We start from the raw sequence: 24,105 nt of genomic DNA on the forward strand, positions 1-24,105 counted from the left end.
TGCCTCTTGAGTAGCTGGGACTATAGGTGTGTTCCATCACACCTGGCTAGATAATGCTAATGTTTTCTTTTGTAATATCTATATATTCACAATAATTGTTACATTGCTATTTTGAATATAACACGCTAAGAAATATTATAAAAATATGTTATTTTCCAAGGCAATTCTGAATGTACATATAATGTGCTTATTGACTAGTATCTTTATGAGCTTATTTTTATAGGTAAATTTTTATTGGTAATTTCCTTTACAGAGTTGGGATTGGAGTACCTGTGTGAGTTGCGACCAGATGTTTCAGAGGAAGGTGATGCTGATAATTTTGAGCTGTACAGCATTATCTCAGGAATGGCAAAGGTGTTCCCCTATGCCATGCTCATGAGACAACATTTTTCTCCCCCCCGCCCCCTGAGATGGAGTCTTCGTCTGTTGCCCAGGCTGGAGTGCAGTGGTGCAATCTCAGTTTACTGCAACCTCCACCTCAAAGGTTCAAGCAATTCTCCTGTCTCAGCCTCCTGAGTAGCTGCAACTACAAGGGTGTACCACTATGCCCGGCTAATTGTTGAATATTTTTTAGTAGAGATGGGGTTTCACCATGTTGGGCTGGCTGGTCTCGAACTCCTGATCTCGTAATCCACCAGCCTCAGCCTCCCAAAGTGCTGGGATTACAGGCGTGAGCCACCACGCCCAGCCTGACAACTTTTAATTGAAAATTTTTGCTTCTGAACCAGAACGTAATATATCAGCAGGATAGGAAGCCACTACCAAGTATTTGCAACTAAGACAAAAGATGAAAACTATTTGTCATTTCTAAGATGGAGGATATTCAATTATCATTCTGACGGGGAACATATCTCATCCAAGAAATCCAGGTTAGGTAGATAACAAATAGTCTTGTAGACTTGACCAATTGTTTAGCATTTATCCTGAGTGTCCCTGAGGAGTGTAATTTCTAAGAGATAATGTGGCCCATACAGTCAACCTGCTCAGGAGCTGGCCAATTGCTCAAAGTGGGAAGCCAGTCAAAAGGCCTATAAAACACAACCTTCTCTTTGCAATTATTATAGATTGATTCAATGTCAGAATTTGCTTAAATGTTATACTATACCACAATTCAACACTCTGTTAGGTATTCAGGATTCAACTATGAATTAAAAAAAAAACTGTATTTGCCCTCAATTTATTTCATTCTAATTATCATAAAGTAAGGACATATAAGCCTATGTAGTTTTTATACTATTCTTTTCCTCCTATAGTTAATTCTTTATTTTCCATTAAACTGGCAAAGTTCTTGCTGAACATATCAGTCAGTTTCAGTCTTGATAAGAAAGAATAGGAAGAGATTTGCAACTGTAATTGGATCAAGATCTCAATGTCCACATCATATTTTTGAGATCTGGTGATGTTCTCCCAAATTAAATCAAAGAATCCCAAAAGGTTAAAACTCTGGACAGTGTAAGCACTTGATAATGTCTGTTCCATCTCAAGGGAAGAAAAATATCCATATTATTAATTATGGGCAAAGGTTATCTAAAATACCTCAGTGCCTGGAAACTTCTCTGCAGACAACATAAAATGCTAATTTCTGTTTTCTCTACTCAGGAATACTGATAATGCTGTTATAACAAAGGAGTTATTAACATTCAACAATATGACTTTGAGAGAGATGGTGATTTCATACTGAATTATTTTCTAAAGGAATTATAAATGTGATTATAGAAAATGTAACAAAAATAAAATGTTAACAGTTTAAACTCTGAAATGGTAGGTCCTCACAGAAAAACAAGAAAGTACATCTTAAGGAATATGTTCCTATATTTTAGAAATTAGGACAATATATCTTAAGGTACATCAACAATCTCACATAAGAGTGATTGTAATTCAGTTATTCCTAGTAACTATAAGATAGATGGTTCAGAAAGCATAATCATTTTTAGTATAGTAGGGTACAATTCAATACAACTTGTCTTTACGTGAATTCTTCCTAAATAGACTGAGAAGATTAGCATGCATTCCAAAGCACTAATTTTTTAGTGCTGCAAATAATGCAAACTACATTTCCTAATCTCGGACTGTAGATTTGTTCTACTAGGCAATTCCAAACTACATAATTGTCCTTACCTTTTATTCTCCCCATACCTACAGCATTAGCTAAGAACAATATTCCCTTTGTTATCTTTCAGCTAGTCTGATTTAGTAAACATCTGCTAGAAATTGTGCTACATATTAATGTCTTAAAGCCTTCATAGCCCTGACACAGTCTAAGCAATGGATAGAAGCACACCAGGTTCAACATGATATGTGTGTGTGTGTGTGTGTGTGTGTGTGTGTGTGTGTGTGATGGCAAGGGCAGGGTAGAGGGGTGGGGCAGGATAAGGAAAGCAGACACAATGAACTTTCTAGGTAGAAGAAAAACTTGTTCAATGATGACATTTCATTTTTTTATTATTAGTTTTATTTTTAGGCCTGTCAAGTGAAGCAATGGGAATGGACAAGGAATAAATAAATCTATAACTGTGTGATCAATTAATTGTAAACACCACTGCACTCAGACCAGCCAAAGGCAATAGTCCATAAAGACTGGAACTCAGGTTTCACCATAGAGAGTGTTAAGTGCTAATACTGAAATTAGTCATAATATTATACTTAGGTACTGAAGTGGGAAGAATAGAGGGCACTGTGAAGGCATGGACTAGAAGAGGCAATTATCTTCAAACTGGGTGTCACAGCAGCTTGGGACCAGTGCCACCCACACAGAAACCTACCTTAGTGACTTGTAGTACCACTCATGCCAGAAACAAAGTCAACAAAACACCTTGTCTAGATTATTTCAAAGGCATTTTAAATTGCTTCCTTGACTCCACCTTGGCTCATCCACTTCTCAATAGGTTTAAAACTAAAATCTTATCATCACCACTCATAGTAGTGACAATGGTCAAATTTACAAGTATCATTTACAAGGACTTTTGAAATGTGGCCCTCTTTACTTTTTCATACTCATTTTGTTTTCCAGTAGCCCTCCCATTCTCCAAGCTCCTGCTGCTCTGATGTTGTTTCGGTTCCTTAAACATGCCATGCTTAGGCTTGTCTCCAAGTTTTGTTTCCACCCGGGGCTAGATCTTTAGCATAGAATGCAAAGCTTCTTTCTTATCTAGCACCTACTCATTCTTTTGTTTCCTAATGAGATATTGTATCTTCTGGAGAAAAGGTCCTGACTCCCAAGACCCAAACCAGTATCTTTTCCTGCACTTTGACCATACCATGTCTTCTTGTTCCACCTCCAATGTCTTGCTAATGAACAGCACAACCCAACCAGATGAGAACCTCTGAGAAAAAGGAACCACCTCCATCTTCCTCACTCTGGTATTTCTAGGCAGCAACACAGCACTTGGCTCACAGGAGAGCCTTAATAAATATTCATTAAATGATAAAATGTAAACACTTTGCATCAAAAATGTACTATTCAACAAAAATCTCCAATCTAAATGTTAAATAAGAATTTGCAATACTCATAACAATTAAGTCCCCATTTACTTTCTCATTCATGAAAAAAGGCACCACATGATGACTTAGAATCATTGTGGATTCATGAAGGTTCCATTAAGGGCTCATGTTTTACTCCACTAAAATTGAAGTCTGAAGTGAGCATGATTTATATTTAAGATAAAAACCTGGGATCATTTATTCCTGATGTAGGCATTCTTTAATTCTTTATATGAAACTTGTATGAGTAAACATTATCCCCATTTTTCAAAAAGAGGAGTGCCAGAAAAACCGGTTCAAGATCATTCTCTGTGTCCTTGTATAATAATTGTTTTGCAGGAGGTGCAGACATTATTTTACATTTTGTTTTTGTTCAAAAATCTACCATTTCTGTGAACTTCTTAAGTTCAAAAATCTACCATTCAGTTCAAAAATCTACCATTTCTGTGAACTTCTTAAGAACAAACATTAAAGTATAAAATTATCTTCTGGATTTTATTGATATTTCCCAGTGTTCTGAAATTATTTTCGTGTAAATATGCTGTCCAGTGAGTATCTTTATTATTGTATGTGTTTTATTATAATTACCTATGTAGTTGTCTCACTCAATAGATTGGGTTTTTACAGGGTAGCAACTGCATTTTGTTCATCTTTCCATCCTCAGTGCCCAGCATGATATGTGGCACACAGTACATCCTGAATAAATATTTGTTCAAAAAGTGAAGTTTACCTTACCACTTTTGCAAATCGAACACTTTGATTATATTAAACACCTTAAGGAATTAGAAGAGCACTTTCTAAAAATGCATATGCAACCACATATTTCCTGCTGCTGAAAATCTTTTTCTTATTAATTTTCCCTATAAGATAAAGTTTAAGCCCTTCAGTATGCATATTAGACCCTCTTATTCTGATCTCTGCCTTATCTCCTCTCATTACTGCCTCACCTCTGGTCTGAGGATGCCCTAGTGCCCATCATTCTCATATACACTTCACACTCTCCTGTTATTCAGCAAGGCTGTTTGGTTATCATTTGCTTCACTTACTGCCTCGTAAACTAAAAATAAAATTCTAAGACCCTCAACTAACTAATAGATCCTCCCCCTGGCCAAGGGCATTCCAAAGTTAACCTGAAACCTAGTTCAGGGCTTGAAGGGAAGTGGAGGGTCAGACATGCCTCATTATACCCTCCTCCCATTGGAATTCAGGCACAGCTGACCAGCATTAACATTAAAATACAGATTATTTTAGTCTGAAAAGAGACATTTATAATCTAGTCTCTTTGAAGTCTGCTACCTGGAGGCTTCATCTGCATAATAAAATACTTCCTCTCTACAATCCCTTATCTTAACTCAGACACTACTTTTTATTGATTCCAGGTCTTTAGATAACTCTTTCAATCAATTGCCAATCAGAAAATCTTTGAATCCACTTATGACCGGGAAACCACTCCTCTCCCCTTCCAGTTATCCCACCTTTACAGGCCAAACCAGTGTCCATGTTACATGTATTGAATGATATCTTATGGCTTCCTAAAATGTATAAAACCAAGCTGCAGCGTGACCACTTTGGGCACAAGTTCTCAGGCTCTCCCAAGGCTGTGCCATAGGCCATTGGTTACTCATATATGACTCAAAATAAATCTCTTCAAATATTTTGCAGACTTTGATTCTTTTTGTCAGCAGCATCATTTCATTGATTTATAGTTATAACACACATAACGACAGTGCCTTTTAATTTTGTCTTGGGACAACAGTAAACATTTTAAAGACTTTTGTTTTGTTTTGTTTTCATTTGATTTTCATCACAGTTACCATATCCTTAACATTTTACTCACGGCTTAGCACATAATAAAGAGCAAACTTATGTTGATGATTACATAAATAATTTTTTGCAATAAAGATCATTCCCTAACGTTATGGGTGAATAAATTGAGTTAAAGAGAGATTAACTGTCTAAACCCACACACCCTAGTCAAATTCAAATTGCTTTATTCATTTTTCTGGCTGGAAACTATCTTTCTTTTAAAACCAAGGCAAGGTGACATTTTCAGGAAAATCTTCCCAGACCACCTCAAACTCACATCCCTATTTCTCCTCTCAATAAAATGAATCTTCCTCTTACATTCATGACTTACTTTCAATATTACTTTATTGCACTTATCAGACTGTCATGTTGTAGCAAGTTTAATGTCTCCTTGTTTTTCTTGATGCCTTGGGAGTGCAAACCCATGCTTTTTCCATTTCTGCATTTTCAGTGCTTATTTCCTATTTGGTGCTCAAACTGCTAAATTCAACTGAAAAGCTAATGTTGAGATATCATGTTAAAATATCTACTTTATCTTATATTTTTGTTTTAATCATACAGATTCTATAACCAAAATAATTTAAAAACTAATATAAATGCAATGAATCCTTTTACTACATGTTTTTTTTTCTTTTTCTGAAGAAAACATATATTGATTCATGCCTCCGTGCTTTGAGATTTGTCCTCCAGGGACATGCAATTCAATGGCCCATTTTGCTTTTCCATCTACTCTATCTTTCTCTGCATCCTTTAAAATGATCCTTGCCATCTTTTCATGTACTTTGGGACTGGATATGCTGGATTCTTCCTGTTTTCTGGCTCTCTGCTTCATCTTGATCCTTCATCACTGTTTTCTCTTCTTTCATACATAACAGAAAGGCTCAGATCTTCTGACTGGCAACTTCCCTTATGGCATCCTGGTGACACTCTTCAGGTGGCCTCTATTTCTTTCTTTTCCAGGCCTCATCCTCACTGTTGAGCTCACATTGCCAGCTATCAGCCAAAATTAATGATCTTCTAGCACTTGAAACTCCGTAAGCTCGAAACTGAGGCTGGCAATGCTCCTGCCCTGACAATGGCTCTTACGCCTGTCCCCTGGAGGATGATCTCCACCTTCTGTCTCTCGCATCCTCAAACCATTCAATGTAGTGCTGAGATGGCCTCCTGGCCAAGGCTGACACTCATTGCATCACTGTAATGCTTACATACTTTGATGATTCCCCATACTCAGGGATAAAAATCAAATAGCCTGCCAGGCCTAACCCTCTGGAAAGTGTCTCTCCTGACTTGCCTTCATGCAGCCCTCAGTCCTTCTGAACCCCATGGTTATTTTCTCCCAGATAACCTTGCTGCCTTCCTGCTTCTAGGACTATTCTCTTCTTTCTTTTTACTTCCTCAAATTTCTCTCATGAAAGCGATGCTTATAATTTGGGCCCATACAACATGCCTTCTTCCTTGAAGTCTTCACTTTCCTACTTTGTGTTTTCACAGAATATTTTTTGCACATAAAAACTGACTTTTTAAAAACTTTTGTTAAATTTTAGTTAATTCAATAACTGGTATTGCTCTTTCGGAAACAATTGTATAGCTCTCAGTCTTTAGTAGGGCACCATACTTATATAGAAACTGATGACTATCTGGTAACTTGTACAATCCTGACCCAAAGATTGTTCCAAATAATACTAAATGTATTAAATTATTTCAGCATTCTAAGACATCTCTAAAGAGAAAATGTAATGGTTAATTTTATGTGTCAACTTGATTAGGCTAAGGGATGCCAGATAGCTGGTAAAACATTATTTCTGAGAGTGTCTGCAAGGGTGTTTCTGGAAGAGATCAGTATTTCAATTGGTAAACAGAGTAAAACAGCTCACCCTCACCAGTGTGGCTGGGGCATTAACCAATTTGCTAAGTACCCAGTCTACTAGCAGCAGACACCAATACTGAGCCCTAGATATGGCATCATCCCCTGGGGTAACCAGCCAGCTATCTGGTGACAGACTGATTCAATTAGACCTCTTCCATCATGGAAGGAACAATGTTTTGTCTTTACTGGAACAGAGACTTACTCTAGATATGAATTTTCCCTTCTTGCACACAACACTTCTGCCAAGCTATCATCCATGAACTTACAGAATGCATTATCTACCTAGGATTTCATATAGCAATGCTTCTAATCAAGGGACTCACTGTACAGTAAAATAATTGTGGCAATAGGCCTATCCTGATAGAATTCATTGGTCTTACTATGTTCCCTACCATCCTGAAACAGTTCATTAATAGAATGGTGGAATGGTCTTTGGAAGACTCAGTTACAGTGCCAGCTAGGTGTGAATAATACCTTGAAGGGCTGGGGCAAGGTTCTTCAGAGGCTACATATGCTTCAAATCAGCAATTAATGTATGATGCTGTGTCTTTGATAGCCAGGATTCATGAGTCCAGGAATCAAGGACTAAAAATGGAGTGGCATCACTTATTATTACCACCAATGACAGACTAGAAAAAGTTTTGCTTCCTGTTGCCATAACTTTATGCTCTCTTGGTCTACAGGTCTTAGTTCCAGGGAGATAAATGCTTCCACCAGGAAACACAACAATGATTCCATTAAGCTGGAAGTCAAAACTACCACCCAGCCACTTTGAGCCTCTCATGCCTCTGAATCAATAGGATAAGAAGGGAATTGCTATGCTGGCTGGGGTAATTGGTCCAGGCTACCATGAAGACATTTGAGTACTACTTCACAGTGGGAATGAGGAAGGGTATGTTTGGAATACAGGAGATCCATTAGGGCATTACTTAGTGTTACCGGGTCCTGTGATATAAGGTCAATTAAAAATTACAATAACCCAATCCAAAAAAGCCTACTAATAACCCATACTCTTTGAGAAAAAAGACTGGGTTTAATCTAAAATTAAGAACCATGACTAGCTGAGGAGCTTGCTGAAGGAAAATGGAATACAGAATGGGTAATAGAAGAAGGTATAAATACCAGCCATCAATACAAGACTACATACTGGCTATAAGAAAATAATTGTCAGGAGAGTTTCCCCCCTAATTTGTTATGAAACATTTTTATGTGTATATATTCATATATTAAGCAAATATCTTTGTTTTCTTTCCTGTCTTATTCCCTTCATAAATAACTATGTATTGACTTTATATTAGGGTATTTAAGTATTGTTAATTTTATATCATAGTATTTAAACTACTGCATGTCAGAAGAATGAACATCCCACATGGATTTTACCTCTTCTTGTGGGTAAGGCATTAGTTTGTTTTCTGTTATATGTAATATAGTTGTATCATGTCAGGCAGAATTATCTCCTTGTTATTTTCTTTATTTGGAGATTAAGTATGGTTTAAGAAGATGCACATGGGTGCCGAGTTACTAAGCAGGGGACTTGTGATGGTTAATTTTCTGTGTCAACTAGACTGCACTATGGGGTGTTGAGATAGCTGGTAAACATTATTTCTGGGTATGTCTGTGAAGATGTTTCTGGAAGAGATTAGCATTTGAATTGGTAAACTGGGCAAAGAAGAATGTCACCTTCACCAATGTGAGTGGGTATCATCCAATCTGTTGAGGGCCCAAATAGAACAAAGAGGTGGAGAAAGGACAAGTACACTCCATTTTTGAGCTGCAACATTCATCTTCTCTTGCCCTCAGACACTAGCACTCTTGGGTTTGGGATCTTCTAGCTCAGATTTGGACATACACCATTGGCTCCCATGGTTATCAGACCTTCAGGCTTACACTGGACTTCTACCAGGGCTTTCCTGGGCCCCAGCTGGCTGACAGCAGATCATCAAATTTCTTAGCCTCCACAGTTGTGTGAGCCAATCCTTCAAAATATATAACTTTCTTTATATCTACCTATCTATCTATCTATCTATCTATCTATCTATCTATCCATCCATCCTATTGGTTCTATTTGTCTGGAGAATCCTGAATAATACAGAAGACTAACACCAGTGATAATATCTTAGTTAATGAAAAATGTAAAAACAAACATTACAGGTTAATTTTGACTTTAAAATATTTGTCTCATACACGAAAATGTAATTGATAAAAAATACTTAATTATTTTACATGAAGTTTGCACATTGTGATTTGAGAATCGCAGTGCAAAGCTCATTAGGCCTCAAATATCTCCTTTATCAGCCCACTATGATGCAATCCTCCTTAATCACCATAATGGAAATTTATTTCATTTGTTTCACTGTTTTTGGTGAAATATTCAAACGGGAAAATATGCATGAGAGAGGTAAGATTGCTCACACATTGCCTGAAAGAGAAAAGACTCATATTCCAAATTAAGGCTAAAGTCAGCTGCATAGCTGGGAGTTCAGGGAAGCCAAATGGCAATGAGAAGAAATTACCAGAATGAAAAAGTGTATGGGATAAGATCAATACAACATATTCCCATGTCACTGCATTTTGTTTAACAAACATTTGACAGGGAACAAGCTTCACGCATGCAAATCACTTTAGTGTGTGACCTTACAACCCAAAACCCTGCCATCTTGCACTCATGGATCTTCCCCTCTAGAAGTTCAGAAAAAATATATATATATATATTTTTTCTAGTTGAGGTAGTGATCAGGAGAGGAGGTATGAAGAAAGTAACAATTTAATTGGATAGATTCCAATGGGGTCAGGAAAGATATTAACGAGCAGAGATAAGACATCCTGGAATCTATTTTATAAGTGCATGTTACTCACAGAAATAGGATCAAGAAAGCCTATAAAATGCCTCTGGGAATGTGTATATTCCAGATTTCTGGATAATAAGTGTAACTAAAAGGAAATAAGGGACAAAAGAAGAAAAGAAAACTAGTTTTTACTAGCTTAAATAAATCATTGTGCTTCTTCAAGTTGCCAATCTCAGTGAGAATTTTTTAGGCTATTAAAAACAGGTATTAAACTTCCAAATGAATATTAACGAATGGAAGACATTTTTGCAAGGTTCAGCTAGACCTTAAATTCTAGAGCCAATAACAACCACTGCAACAACTTCATTTATTGTAAAAAATGCACACCATCTTATTTAATCTTGATAATTGCCTATAGGTTAAGATTATCATCATTTTATTGATGAACTGTCCAGGCTCAAAAGATAGAGACTTGTTCAAAGTCACAGAGCTGATAAGTGTGCTTCCTGATCAGGAAATAATTATGAACCACAAACTAGTAGCTGGGGGGTCTCAGAATCAGATCAAGTTTGCAGCTGCTCATTTCTCAGGGACTACACCATGATCGCTTAACATTGTAGTGGTTAAAAGGTGGGTTAAATTATTTGGAATTTAAATCCAAATTTTAGAAATTCTTAGTATAATCATATATACAACTTCTTTGAATCTTGTTTTTCAATCTGTAAAAATGAGAAAACTAACAGAGCCTAATTCCATTGGATCACAGTGAGAATTACATAAGTTAGTTATTAGAATAATCCTGGCACATAGTATACAAGTACTCAATATATACTATCTTTCACTTTTCCTTGGGACCGAGTTTACGACTTGGCTATTTTTTTTTAACCTTGTCATCTGAATTATCCTCTTGACCCCAGCTAACCCTAAGTTCGCCATTTTAAAAGTATTAAAAAGCACACCATATTTTTGTACCCATTAACCATCTACACCTCCCCCCTCTCCCCATTACTCTTCTCACCCTCTGGTAACCATCATTCTATATTCTATCTCCATGATTTCAAACGTTTTCATTTTTGGCTTCTACATATGAGTGAAAACATGCAAAATTTGTCTTTATGTGCTTGGCTTATTTCACTTAACACAGTGTCCTTCAGTTCCATCCATGTTGTTACAAATGACAGGATTTCATTATTTTTATGGCTGAATAATATTCCATTGTGTATACATAATACATTTTTAATCCACTGATAGACACTTAGGTTGATTCCAGATCTTAGCAATTGTGAATAGTGCTGCAATAAATATGGGTGTACAGATAGCTCTTTGATATACCAATTTCCTTTAGAAATATACCTATAACATACAATTTATAAAAATACAATTTATAACTAACCAGATTATTTATAAATGCATGGCAGTGGGGTTGCTGAATTATAGGCTAGCTCAATTTTTAGTTTTTTTGAGCAACCTCCATATTGTTCTCCATAGTGGTTGTATTAATTTACTTTACCACCAATAGTATATGAGGGTTCTCCTTTCTCCATATCCTTGCCAGTATTCATTATTGCCTGTCTGTTGGAGAAAAGCCATTTTAACTGGGGTGAGATCACATCTCGTAGTAGATTTGATTTGCATTTCTTTGATGATAAATGAGGTTGAGCTTTTTTTCATATACCTGTTAGCCATTTATACCTCTTCATTTGGGAGATGTCTATTCAGACCTTTTGCCTATTGTTTAAATTGCATTATTATATTTTTTCTATCAAATTGCTTGAATTTCTTGTATATTTTGGTTATTAATCCCTTGTCAGATGGGTAGTTTGCAAAACATATAGTTAGAAGAATGAATAAGATTAAGATCTAGTACCTTATAGCACAACAGGGTGGCTACAGTCAACAATACTTTATTATATATTTTAAAATAACTCAAATAGTGAAATTGGAATATTACTAACACAAGTAAATAAGTGTTTGAGGTGATGGATACTCCAATTATACTGATGTGATTATTACACATCATATGCATGTATGAGACCATCACATATACCTCATGAATATGTATGCCTATTATGTACCCATAATTAACATTTTTTAATAAAAAATAAAATACATACTAATAAGAAGGCTACAGATAATTATTTTATGGTGCATAATGTAAGGCTCATCTAATAATGAAAATGTAAACTAGCATATTGAAACAAATTAGAATATGTAACTCTATGAGTCTAGTATTAATTTTTCTTCTTTTATTCTTTCTCCAAATTTGGGTCAATATTGAATATTTTAAGAAGTCCTGGTAATAGCAATTATCTTGAGACATATATAAATCACTTCTGAGTATTTAAAATACAGTTCTTTGTCTTAGAGATTCTCCACTATTCTCAAGACATCTACAGACTGGAATGATATTTTAAGCATTTGACCTTATTCTTAACACCAGAACTCAAGAGGAAAAAGATAAGCACACACACACATAAGCAAAGAAACAAAAAACAAAAAACAGAAAGCCCACAAACAAATAAACAAAAATTAAACACAAAAATATACAAAATAGACAATTTCTTTTTGAGGTATTGATGAACCATCAAATAAAGATAAGGATAATGACGGGTCAATTTTGTTTTGTATTTTGGTCAAAAATACAATTTATAACTAACCAGATTATTTATGGATACATGGCATCAGTGGCTGGAGGGCTAGTTACGACTTTGTACTGACCCATATGAACTATTATATGCCTAAAAGAAATTCAAAATGCACATTTCACTGAACGTGCAGAATTAAAATCAACTTCCCCTTGCACATTTCAAGGCATAAATTATAGAAGCCCCTCACCTTCTTCATTTTCCTGAGATATAAAATGTGAAATGAACCAACAGGGACTGGAACATGCATAGTAGGCAGAGGCACTTGTAATTAATGGCCCTGTTCTTCATCTTCCTGTAATAACATGTAGAGAATATGAGCATATGCAATGGCAAACATGGTAGCATAATGACTCAAAAGGACACTGATTTGGGTGTTAGGTCATTTTGGGTGGGTCTCAATTTCTTCATCTGTAAAATGAAGTGGTTCTTGATTTTAAAACTGTATTATTCTATAATACAGTTGATTTTACAATCCCTAGTAATGTGGGTATTTATTCATAAAAACCTTGTAGACATTTAAATTTAGATTGCAATATGGCATATACTACAAAGCTATTAACCTTATTATATCCTTCTTGTGCATCATTTTATTTTCTAAAAACTACTAAGAACATAAGAAAAAAAATGTATCCAGTAATGAGCAGAACTGAAGAATATGTGATCTTTAAGTATGGAATATACTATTTATATGCGTGTTTATATGTAAAATACATAGGTTTATATATGTATATAATATGAAGATGCTATTTTAAATTGTTATTTAATAAAATACAAGCTCAAAATTTACCCTAGAGCTGTTAAAAGAACCACTTTCATTCAATTACACATTCATTTACATTTATGAACCAAAGCAATAAATGGATACTTTGAAGACATACTTAGTTTTATGATAGAGGCATCTGTTACATTCTTTTCATGGCATAAAGTAACTCAAATATCAAAAGCAAAATATTTGAAATAAGAAAATAAGAAATGCTACTGCAAGCATTTGCTATTTATCAAAAAGCTATTTGTAAATTAGATACTATTCCTTTCTGTACAGCTTGCCTGTCATAGTCACCATGTGATGCACAGAGATGACTGGTCTCACACAGCATCAGCAGGTGTGGGTGTAGTGAAAATTACATGGGCTGCAGAGGCAGGTAACCTGGGTTAAATACCAGGTTTTATCACTTACCTGATTGTATTAATTATGTCACTGGAATTACTTACATGGCACTAGATTTTATTTCCTTTTGTTTAAATAAAGCTAATAACTGTATTTGCTCTTCTTACATTGGGTTGCTTTGAGTTATGAATAAGAAAGCATTATACAATATTCATAATTACTACAGTTGATACAGTATCCCAATATCAAAACTGATACATCCTTTATCCTGTGGCTAAAGTTTCTTTTATACTCTCCACCACCTATCTAATCAAACACCCAATTCTGTTCATTTAACTTTCTATATATTTCTTAAATTTATGCCCTCCTCTCCATTCCAACTACCACCTTACTAAGGCAAGTCTTATTCTCTGTTAGCAGACTTCTCCCTTCTTATGCCATCTAAAGCCATCTTGTAAAACAGATGCCAGAATTTTTCTACCCCAAAAAACAATCCGAACACACTATTTTCCTATCCTATACCCTTAAGTGATTCCTTGTCAACTAAAGAGTAAAATCCAAGCTTCAAAAGGGTATTCAAAATCTTCCCTAGTCTGGCACTCTAGTCTCCAGATTTAACTCATCACTTCCATCCTCAGCATTTCTAGTCCTTACCTTAATGCTCTGTTCATCAATGTTCGTCTGTTTGGAATTCCCTATTGCTAAGTGGCCATCTCCTATTTAACCAATAAGAATTAACTCAGGAACTTTCCAAGGCATAGTTAGTAAGCCTAGAGGAGACTCTCACACACAAATCAATTTCCGTATTATAATACACTCATTTATATGTCTGCTTTTTCTGGCCAAAATGTGAATTCTTAATGATAGAGACTTTTTTTTTCCTTTGTCCTTCTAGCACTCAGGAGAATGTCTCACACATATTAAGCACATTTCCTATTGTTGTTTCTACCCTGAATAAGAATACACACTGTTGTTTCTACCCTAAACAACACCTGGGCCAAATAAATGTATAACACCTAAAAGCCAGACATTAAAAATCATTAAATTGAAACAATAATGAGAAGGAATATCCATATAACAAAGACAAAGATATTACAGAAGTCAATTCATCACTCTTAGTTTGTAAAAGACAATTTCATTACACTTGATTTTTTTAAAGAGATATTTTGAAGCATGTGTTGCTTCCATTAATCATATTTAAATGAAATTAAATATTGCAAATATTAATGTTAGTTACCATTAATATTTTATAAACTAACTGAATGGTAGTATCAATTTTGGTAAAAAATTAAAGATTAATTGAAAAAAGTTACATGAAACACACTGGACAAAATAAAATATTACTAAATAAAGTGAAGATTTAGGGGTCTCGGGAACCGAGCTAAAATCCAAATATGCAGCAACCACAGTTGCACATAAACTGTTCAACAATAATCACTTGCCTACTGCAGTCCTTATTGGAAACATTCTTTGGGGAAATTGCTTCAGAATATTTAACCATATAAAGTAAAATGCAGCTGGGTTATAAACACTAAAAGATAAATAGAAAACAAAAAATTAAAAAGCCAATAATACAGTTTTTTAAAGTATTCACTGCCACTAGGATTCCAGTTGTCTTTCTATTCTCATTGATTAATAATTTAAAACATCTATACCTAGATAGGTGTTTGGCCTTTCATTTTCTATATAGCTAATCCCTTAACACTTCCTCATGGGTCTCATTTTCCAAGCTCTTTATCATCATTTCAACTCTCTTTGGAGCTCTAATGTTATTAGTTGTCCTTTTAAAATGCGGCCAACAGCAAGTAGAAAATAAATATCACCTAACTTCATTCAGTGCAATATATTTAGTCCTTAGATTAGTTAATGTGATTCCCTGCTAGTCTAGTGAGTGAATTTGCATAATAAGAAGTAATCAGTAAATGACATAGTCCAACTCAACTATTCGTTTTAAGCACTTGTATTCACTGTTCAATTTTTCAATGCTTTATAATCATTTTTGTTTGATTTTATTCACAGTAAAATTGTGAAACAGGTCAACATTAAACTCACTGGAATCTAAGCTTTTCACATATTCTATATAATTAAGCTTTTATAGCCCTCAAAGGAAGAAGAAATGTATAGTAGTGTCACTTCAAAAGGTCACACAGAAGTGATGGAACGATCCTGAGGACTACAAAAGATCGCACAGATTGAACAGAACTTTATTATGAAGTTCACTTCATAGCCTTGGGGTAAAGCAAGTATTGATCCAGATGCGGGAACCCTAGAGCACTGTATATTTGGATTAAGATTGCAGGAAGAATCTCTAAAGAGAAATTCCAGACACACACTCCTTCGCAATTCAAATGATTCCACTTTCCTATCTCAGCCTCTATAACTGTCTTCAATCAAATTGCCCACTAATTATGTTAGTGTTTCTTCTGCCATGTGTTTTGAATCCACTTCTGAGCACTAACTCTCCTAAGCAATGTTCAGGTTCAGGCCTACGTCACTTCATCTAAGGATTGCTTAGTTTAATAATTTATATCAATGTTGAAACGCTCCATATTTTGCCTTCTAAAACATCCCCTTCTTATCCAGTTGCTTTCATTTTCTCCTTGAGTATTTGTTTCTCTACAAATTCCTTTTATATCACTTGTTCCTAATGGGTTGATATTCTGCAATATGACATATTTCGACTCTCTCCTCATTCTATGCTCTCCCAAGGTGATCTTATCAACCACCACAGCTTCAAGCACCACTTTTGTTCTGAAATCTTTAAAACGTCTCTCTCTCCATCCTGTACCTTTCTTCAAAGCTGACATATGTCCCCCGAATGCCTATTAAATATGTCCAATGGTCACTGCATGTGCGTCGTACACTTTACATGTGGAAACCTGCTTCTTCAAATGTTTCTCATTCTGGATCTTAGTAAATGGATTCATCATCCACTTAGGCAAGAAAGCCAAAAATCTTGGAGTCATTCTAGAATGTTCCTCTATACTTTGCTTTCCACATTCAATAAACCTTTGTATATTTCCTCAAAGTATTGAGAAACATCTATGGACAAGATAGTAAGCCAGGTGTGAGGCATACTGCAGCGGACAAGGTAAACATCATTTTTATATTCACAGAATATTCACACTAATGGGATATAGAAAGGTAAATATGATACTCATATTGCAGGCTATGTGAATGGCACGCCCAGGAGTTTGGCAATATATGAATACAACCTATGGAGGTTAGATAGTTAGTCCTGCAAATACAATGTCAAAAGAACAAAAATAACATGTTCAGTAATTTTTTGTACTACATATCTGCTTTTCCTTCTCATTGTCAGTTATTTGATTCCAACTGTCAGTATTTTCCTCTTGGATTGCCACAATAGCTCTCTAACCAGCATTCTCTCATTACTTTTTTCTATTCCCTATCCTATTCATTCACCAAAACATTGCCAGAATATTTTTTATAAAATGTCAAGCTGACCATGAGCTTTCTAAAATTCTAAGCTGACCACTAAGCTCTTTCTATTAGACAATCCAAAGTCCTTAAAATGGCCTACATTTATTGGTGGAGCCGCTTGATACTTCATCACTTCACACATGTTCTCTGCTGCAGCCATGCTAAGCTCCTTGCAAATACCCATGCCAGGTATGCTAGCTCACAGCTCTGTGCCTTAAAACATGCTTACCCCTCTCCCATACATAATCAGAATAACTCCTACTTGCCATTTCACACTCACCTCTGACATCAATCTCTCTTTAGAGTTTTCCTTAAGAATCATTATAGTCTCTTGGCACCCTTCCTCTGTTCTTTCATTTCACCCTCCTGACCATACGTCCCTCATATCACTTACAGAATGAGACTGTAACCACAAGTTTGTCCCCCGCTAGACTATGAGCTTTTAAACAGCAGGAATCTTGCTCTTCTCGTTTACATATTTTTGCTTCCTACAACAGTGACTTGCGTGTAGGAATCCTTTAGTAAATATTTAGAGAACAAATTAATTGGTGGCAACTAGTTTATCCTGCATAAGGATGTCATGTTCTTCCTCAATGCCACGAGGAAGTGAGAAAATCATACTGAGGTCAGAATGGACAATGATTCCCTAGCCTGAGAATAAGTCATCTTCCCTATCTGCATTCCAGGCCCTTCACAGTGTCTAGCAAGAGACCCTTTCTGAAAGAAATAAAATGGTAATCTTGTATTTCCTTCAAAGTTCAAGGCTCAGTTCCTCTAGGAGGTCTATTTTGACTATTACTTGAAATAGTATTTTCTTACTTAAACTCTTACTGTTTTAATATGAGGATAAGTATTGCCTGTGCTTGTTCTAAGAAACTTTTCTATGTATATGTATCCTCTTTCTCAAAATTATGTATCAAGAGCCTTGTGAATAAAGACTTTTATTTCTGTGAGTTGTCTCTGCTACCTACTCCATTGCTGCAAGTATGCCAAGTATTTTTAATTGCATAAATTTAAGATGTACAACACGATGTTTTGATATACCTGTCCATAGTTAAATGATTACTCCAGGTAAGCAACTTAACACAGCCATCACTTCCATGTGGTAAGAACATCTAAAATGTACTTTCAGCAAATTTTCAATAGATGATACGATATTATTAACTCTAGTTCTCCTGCTGTTTATTATATCTCTAGATGTATTTGTCCTTCATAGGTGATAAGTATTTACTATGTTATTTTTGAAGAAAATAATAAAAACAATCTCTCTTGATTCTTTTCCCAATGTGCTCCGAATCAAAACTTCCCTCACAAATTTAACTATTTTCTATCTTCATCTTATTTGATTTCTCGACATTGTCCATGAGAGCTGCCTACACTCTCCTTGAAAGGTGGACTTTGCTTAGCTTTCATACATTACACCTTTCTGATTTTTCTTCTGCATCTTTGGCTATTCCTCCGTTGGCTGTGGGAAGTATTCTTCATTTACTAAACCATAAAATATTAAGTGCATCAGGGGTATCTTCTTCTCCTCTAGGCTTGTTTATCATCTTAACCCTCACGAGCAGCCCAAACCATCTGTGCTTCTCAACTCCATTGTAATAGAGGCAGAAAGGTCACTTCATTCTGTTTAATATGTGCAATAATATGTTTTAATAAGCATCGTTCTCAGAGTAATACTGAATAAGGGAATAAGAAAAAGAAGAGCAAACCATCCAATAATTTTAGAAAAAAATTTAATAGACACATAGCATAGAAAGGACATTTCACGATTATTTAAACTTCATAAAGACAGGTTTATGTGGAGGGCAGGGAAACTTAGGAGTTATTTTGTTCTGTAAAATGTAACACAGTGCACAGTGAATCAGATCATGTTAGCAAATATAAAATCATTTGCGTGTATGTAATTTGGCTTTAAACCACTGAGGAAGATATTTGAACATTTGCCACAGAAAAAGTTGTAGCAGCCTCCCTCAGGCAGGAGTGCTTAAGTGTCTGCTAATGTCTAGTGACTTGCTTAAAAGAGGATAAAACAACACACCCCCAGGCAAGCAAGAAGATTTAAATAGAACCAATTTAGGAAGCATAGTGCCTTAGCAAATTCAGAAATTAATCCAGATTAAGACATTTTGCTTTAAGGATCTATGTCAAAAAACAAGTTCTACAACTCTGACTTAGAGGTAAGGGCTGGGGAAGGCACTCAAAAGGTATTTTCCATAAAAACCCTCATGTGTTCCAAAGTACACCTTCAAAAATCATAGAGCAAAGTCACCAGCATGTTATCTCAAACTAGCAGAAGTTTAAGCTTAATTAAAAAAAAAAGTCAGCTGGGAATGGGAGAGGATTGTAATTTATTCTAATATTAATATAAAGAATCTAAACATTTAGGTATGTCTGAAATATGTTTTTGTCTTTTGTATGATATAACTTATGATAAATCATTTCTTAAAATAATTATTTAACCCACAAACTTCATCCAGAAGTCTCACACTTAACAGTTTTTTAGTGTCCACAAAGAAAATTACTGATCAAAGTCCCCAGGTCTCTAAAGCAAACTGAAGAATTTAATTGAAACTTTATGTACACCTATCCATCTAGGAGAAACTAGATAGTGATCCTTTTATAGTAAAAAATTGTGTACTGAGACTGAAACTGTCACATCTGAGCTGAACAAATTCCCAGAGAGATTCAAACAAATAGATTATATATATGAGAAACATTAACTCAAGTGATTCTCCATATCAAAAAACACCCACAGCTTTGAGACACGATTCATTTTGCTCACTATTATTCCTGAAATCATACGTTATAAACACACAATATGCTTGGTCATAAGTTTCTTGGTATCCTCTTATTGGATTTGTTTATAATATTTTTATTAACAATAATGTTTATCTCCTATTTGCATAGGTATTTTCTGTGACCTTCATGACCGACTCAAAAATTCTGGAAATTGTAATGTGACCATACCTTGCTTCCATTTTCTCTCGCCTCTCGTTCCATCTTGAGGTCAGAAATTAGAAGATTCTTATATTTGTTTTTCCCATTACTGTTGTGATCATCTATTCTGTATTCCGAAGTTAGCTGCGCAGAGAGGGGACTGTCACTCAGGTTCAGTGGCTGTTCATCTTGCTCCAGCCCAGTTTTGCCATCACTGTTGGAGTCTCCCATCTCCCTGCTGTGTGTTCCCCCTGAAGCAATTGAACTCTGCCCCAGAGTCTCATTGCCATTAAAGCTCTCTGCAGCAGAATCATCTGTTGGAAAGGAAAAGTTATATTTTGATTTTAATTAATATGCTATTCAGATTCTACTTCAACTAGCATTTATTGAGCTCCCATTATGTGAATGGCATTTTACATGTAATTCATCCTCAGCAATAAGCTTGTAAACAGTTATTGTTATTTTTAATCTAGAAGGCACATGATAAGGTTTGAATGTTTTGTCCTCTCTAAATCTCACATTAAAATGTGACCACCAGTGTTCATAGTGGGGTCTAGCGGCAGGTGTTTGGGTCATGAGGGTGAATTTTTCATGAATGGCTTTGTGCCATTACCATGGTAATGAGTGAGTTCTTGCTCTGGGAGTTCATAGGAAAGATAGTTGTTTAAAAGAGCTAGCACCTCTTCTCTCTCTCTCTTGCTCCCTCTGTCACCATGAGACAAACTGGCTCCCCTTCATCTTCCTCCATGATTGTAAGCTTCCAGAAGCCATCACCAGAAGTAGATGCCGGCACTATGCTTCATGTACAGACTGCAGAGCTGTAAGCCAAATAATCCTTTTTTCTTTATAAATTACCCAGTCTCAGGTATTCCTTTATAGCAATGCAAATGGGCTAATACAGCACATTTAGGCACAAGAAGTGAAATAAAATAATAAGAAGAAAACAGAATTGAGAGAACAATTTAATCTCAAATGCAATCTCAAAGGAAAAAAAAAAAAACAAAGAGAATTAAATAACTACCAATTATTTTGCAAATAGCTTTTGTTTTTCCAGAGAGAATATCTAGATTTGGTAAACATTCTCTGATAAAAAGCATCATTTATCCTACTCGTGAGAATGTGCATCAGTAAAAGCTGAATGAGTGTTTAATATGCATCTAAAGCATTCAAAGTGCTCATAAACTTTGTTCCACTCATTACACTTCTGGGAGTTTAACACCTAAGAAGTTTAATCAGTGTGTGTATCTTTTTGTAGGTAAACATTCATACCAGTGTTGTTCATAATGGCAAAAAATTAGAAATGACCTAAATTACCACAAATAGATTATTTAAATAAATGTTGAAATTGTTAGAATACTATGTAATTATTAAATATTCTATTTTAAGATATGGGGATGTGAGTCATGAAGTACTAAATAGAAAAATCTAGCTACAAAAGAGTGTGACTGGTATGATCCCAATTTCGTAAAAAGAAAACACATAGACAAAGATTACATGAAATAACATTCTATTTTTCTTAATTAATTTTATCTTATATAACAATTTGCTACTGATTTTTTAAAATTATGATGGAAAAGGTATTAAAATATTTCCTTTAGTTAAAAGCTATTAGTGAAATCAAATAAATATGGGTGAGCAAAAGAAATACTATTTAATACCTGTGATTTTAAATTTTCTGAATATTATCAAGTATGCTTTTTGGAGGAGTGTAATGAAATAGTTAATGCTTTCTGATCAATTACATTCATGGGAATTATATTAAATTCTGAAAGAGTAATATAACTCACAGGTTCACTCATTTATTCACTAACATTTGTTAAGTGCTTACTCTGACCAATATGGGGTTAAGTTTTTGGCCTGTAGAGACTCCGCCTTCAACAAGTTCACAGATAATTAAGAGAGACAGAAAAACAAACATGCTATTAAAATGCAGAGCAAGAAGGCTGTGGTCTAATACAAGGGATAAAGACATCATAGAAGGCTTCCTAAAGAAGGGGATATGAGTTGAATTCCAAAAGGTGAGTGAGCCTTAACCAGGTGGAGAAGTTGGGGAAGAGCATTCTCTATAGAGGGATCAGCACATGCAAAGTCACAGAGGTCAGCATATGCAGGGCAAGTGAGAAGTAAGAGTAGTCTGGAGTGCAAGAAAAGAGAAAGAGAAAAGATAAACCTAGAAAGGAAAAAAGAGCATACCAAGAAAAGCATTTTGTTTATCAAAGAACTTGGATTTTATTCTGAGAGCAAATAACAGTTTTAATTTATTGTGAGAAGTGACATGGAAAAAGTTATATTTCAAGTAGACTATTCTGACTCTGATGAGGAGAATGGTATGAAGGGGCAAAATGGAAGTTGGGGAGACCAATTAAGAGATGTAGAAGTCATCTAAGTTGGCATCTTTAAAAGCTCAAACTTCTGAAGCAGTGGCGGTGCAGAAAAAGAGAGAACTAGAAAAATTGTGAGAACAGAACTGGTATGACTAGTAGTAATGGAGTAGGCAAGAGTCTAGGACGAAGCCACGTCTGTAGTAAAAAATTTAAAAAACAGGCTGGGCACAGTGGCTCATGCCTGTAATCCCAGCACTTTGGGAAGCCAAGGTGGGTGAATCACCTGACGTCAGGAGTTCAAGACCAGACTGGCTAACATGGTGAAATCCCTGTCTCTACTAAAAAATTCACCGGGCGGCATGTGTGTAATCTCAGCTACTCGGGAGGCTGAGGCAGGAGAATTGCTTGAACCTGGGAGGCAGAGGTTGCAGTGAGCTGAGATCACGCCATTACCCTCCAGCCTGGGCAACAAGAGCGATACTGCGTCTCAAATAAAATAAAATAAAATAAAATAAAATAAAATAAAATAAACAAAGCCCATTAGGTTTAATTCATAATGAAATAATATTTTTTCATTACAAATTACGCCTGGACTGAATTATTATTTCACACCCAGCCTGAAATAATATTTTTAAACAGTTTTCTAAGACTATCCTGTGAAAAATGTTAAAATACGTTCAAATGGCAAAATTCTGTTAAATTACTCTTTTTATGTACCCATCAAAGAAAGAATTGTTGTGGAAAGAAAAAATACATAGGAAAATTTGGGAAACTGGCCATAAATAATATGACATTTTTTATTACATGGTACTTTCCATAGGTATTAATCCAAGGATTCAAAATATTATTTTAACATGAAATGTCTAGGGTTTTTGAAATGCAGAATTAAGGGGATGACTTATATAAGTAATTCAGATAGATGTGTGCATGTTCTTTTTACGCCAATTCAAATTCTTATGCTAAATTATGAAGATAATTTTTGATTACTTTATTATTTCCCATGAAAGTCCAAAGAAGAGCACAATGAATATATTCAACTGCAATTTTTATTTCATGAAAAAAGTGATAAAGTGATTTAACATTTGTATTCTAGAAACCTTTAAAAAATATAGTAACATTTAATGTATGAAAGCTTTGTCAATACGTCATTAGGTTAAATAACCCTAAGTATATATTACATTTTAAAATAAAATCTACATTAACATAAGACAAATCCAATATCTATCTTGGTTAAAAATTAAACATCCTACATCTCTTTCTTCAATCTGAAATCATTATGTATATCTAATAAATGGTATATCATTCATTTATTTTTCAGGTAAGGTAAACATTATTATTTGTCAGGAAAGGCTTTAATAAGTGCCATGTTTTTGTTTCAATAAAAAATATAAACAATAAGGTAGAAAATATTTTTAGATGGAGTAGTTCACTCCAGATGTTACCAAGGTAACTAAATTTAACAGCATTACATATTTCATTCCTGAGTAAATCAGTATGTTTTAAGAAAAACAAATACATGATTTACTCATTTGTATCAAATATACATACTCACATATTTTGTAATTTAAATGGTAAAAAACAATAATGTCTCGTAACACTGTCCTATAAATCCAAATTTAAAACAAAGTTTTGATGTCTTTATTTTAAAAATACCATATAGAACAGTAAGCAGATATTAAACTGAGTATAAAGAATTTTATAT

The 24,105-nt window shown here is 34.9% G+C and overlaps 1 protein-coding gene across 14 annotated transcripts in view; it reads right to left on the reverse strand.

Moving 5' to 3' along the window:
* The window catches only part of NOL4 (nucleolar protein 4), a 383,681-nt gene that overhangs the window by 154,112 nt on the left and 205,464 nt on the right, over positions 1 to 24,105 (reverse strand). For 13 of the 14 annotated variants that reach the window (XM_021930036.2, XM_003914291.5, XM_003914289.5 and 10 more), the window contains one exon: positions 20,110 to 20,393. In XM_021930036.2, coding sequence (XP_021785728.1) covers positions 20,110 to 20,393 — 284 coding nt within the window. Of the gene's footprint in view, positions 1 to 20,109; positions 20,394 to 20,759; positions 20,848 to 24,105 lie in introns of those variants that run through there. The other variant, XM_009192594.4, reaches the window with a different exon arrangement.

This window comes from Papio anubis, chromosome 19 (genome assembly GCF_008728515.1).
Source record: "Papio anubis isolate 15944 chromosome 19, Panubis1.0, whole genome shotgun sequence".
NCBI classification, from domain to species: domain Eukaryota; kingdom Metazoa; phylum Chordata; class Mammalia; order Primates; family Cercopithecidae; genus Papio; species Papio anubis.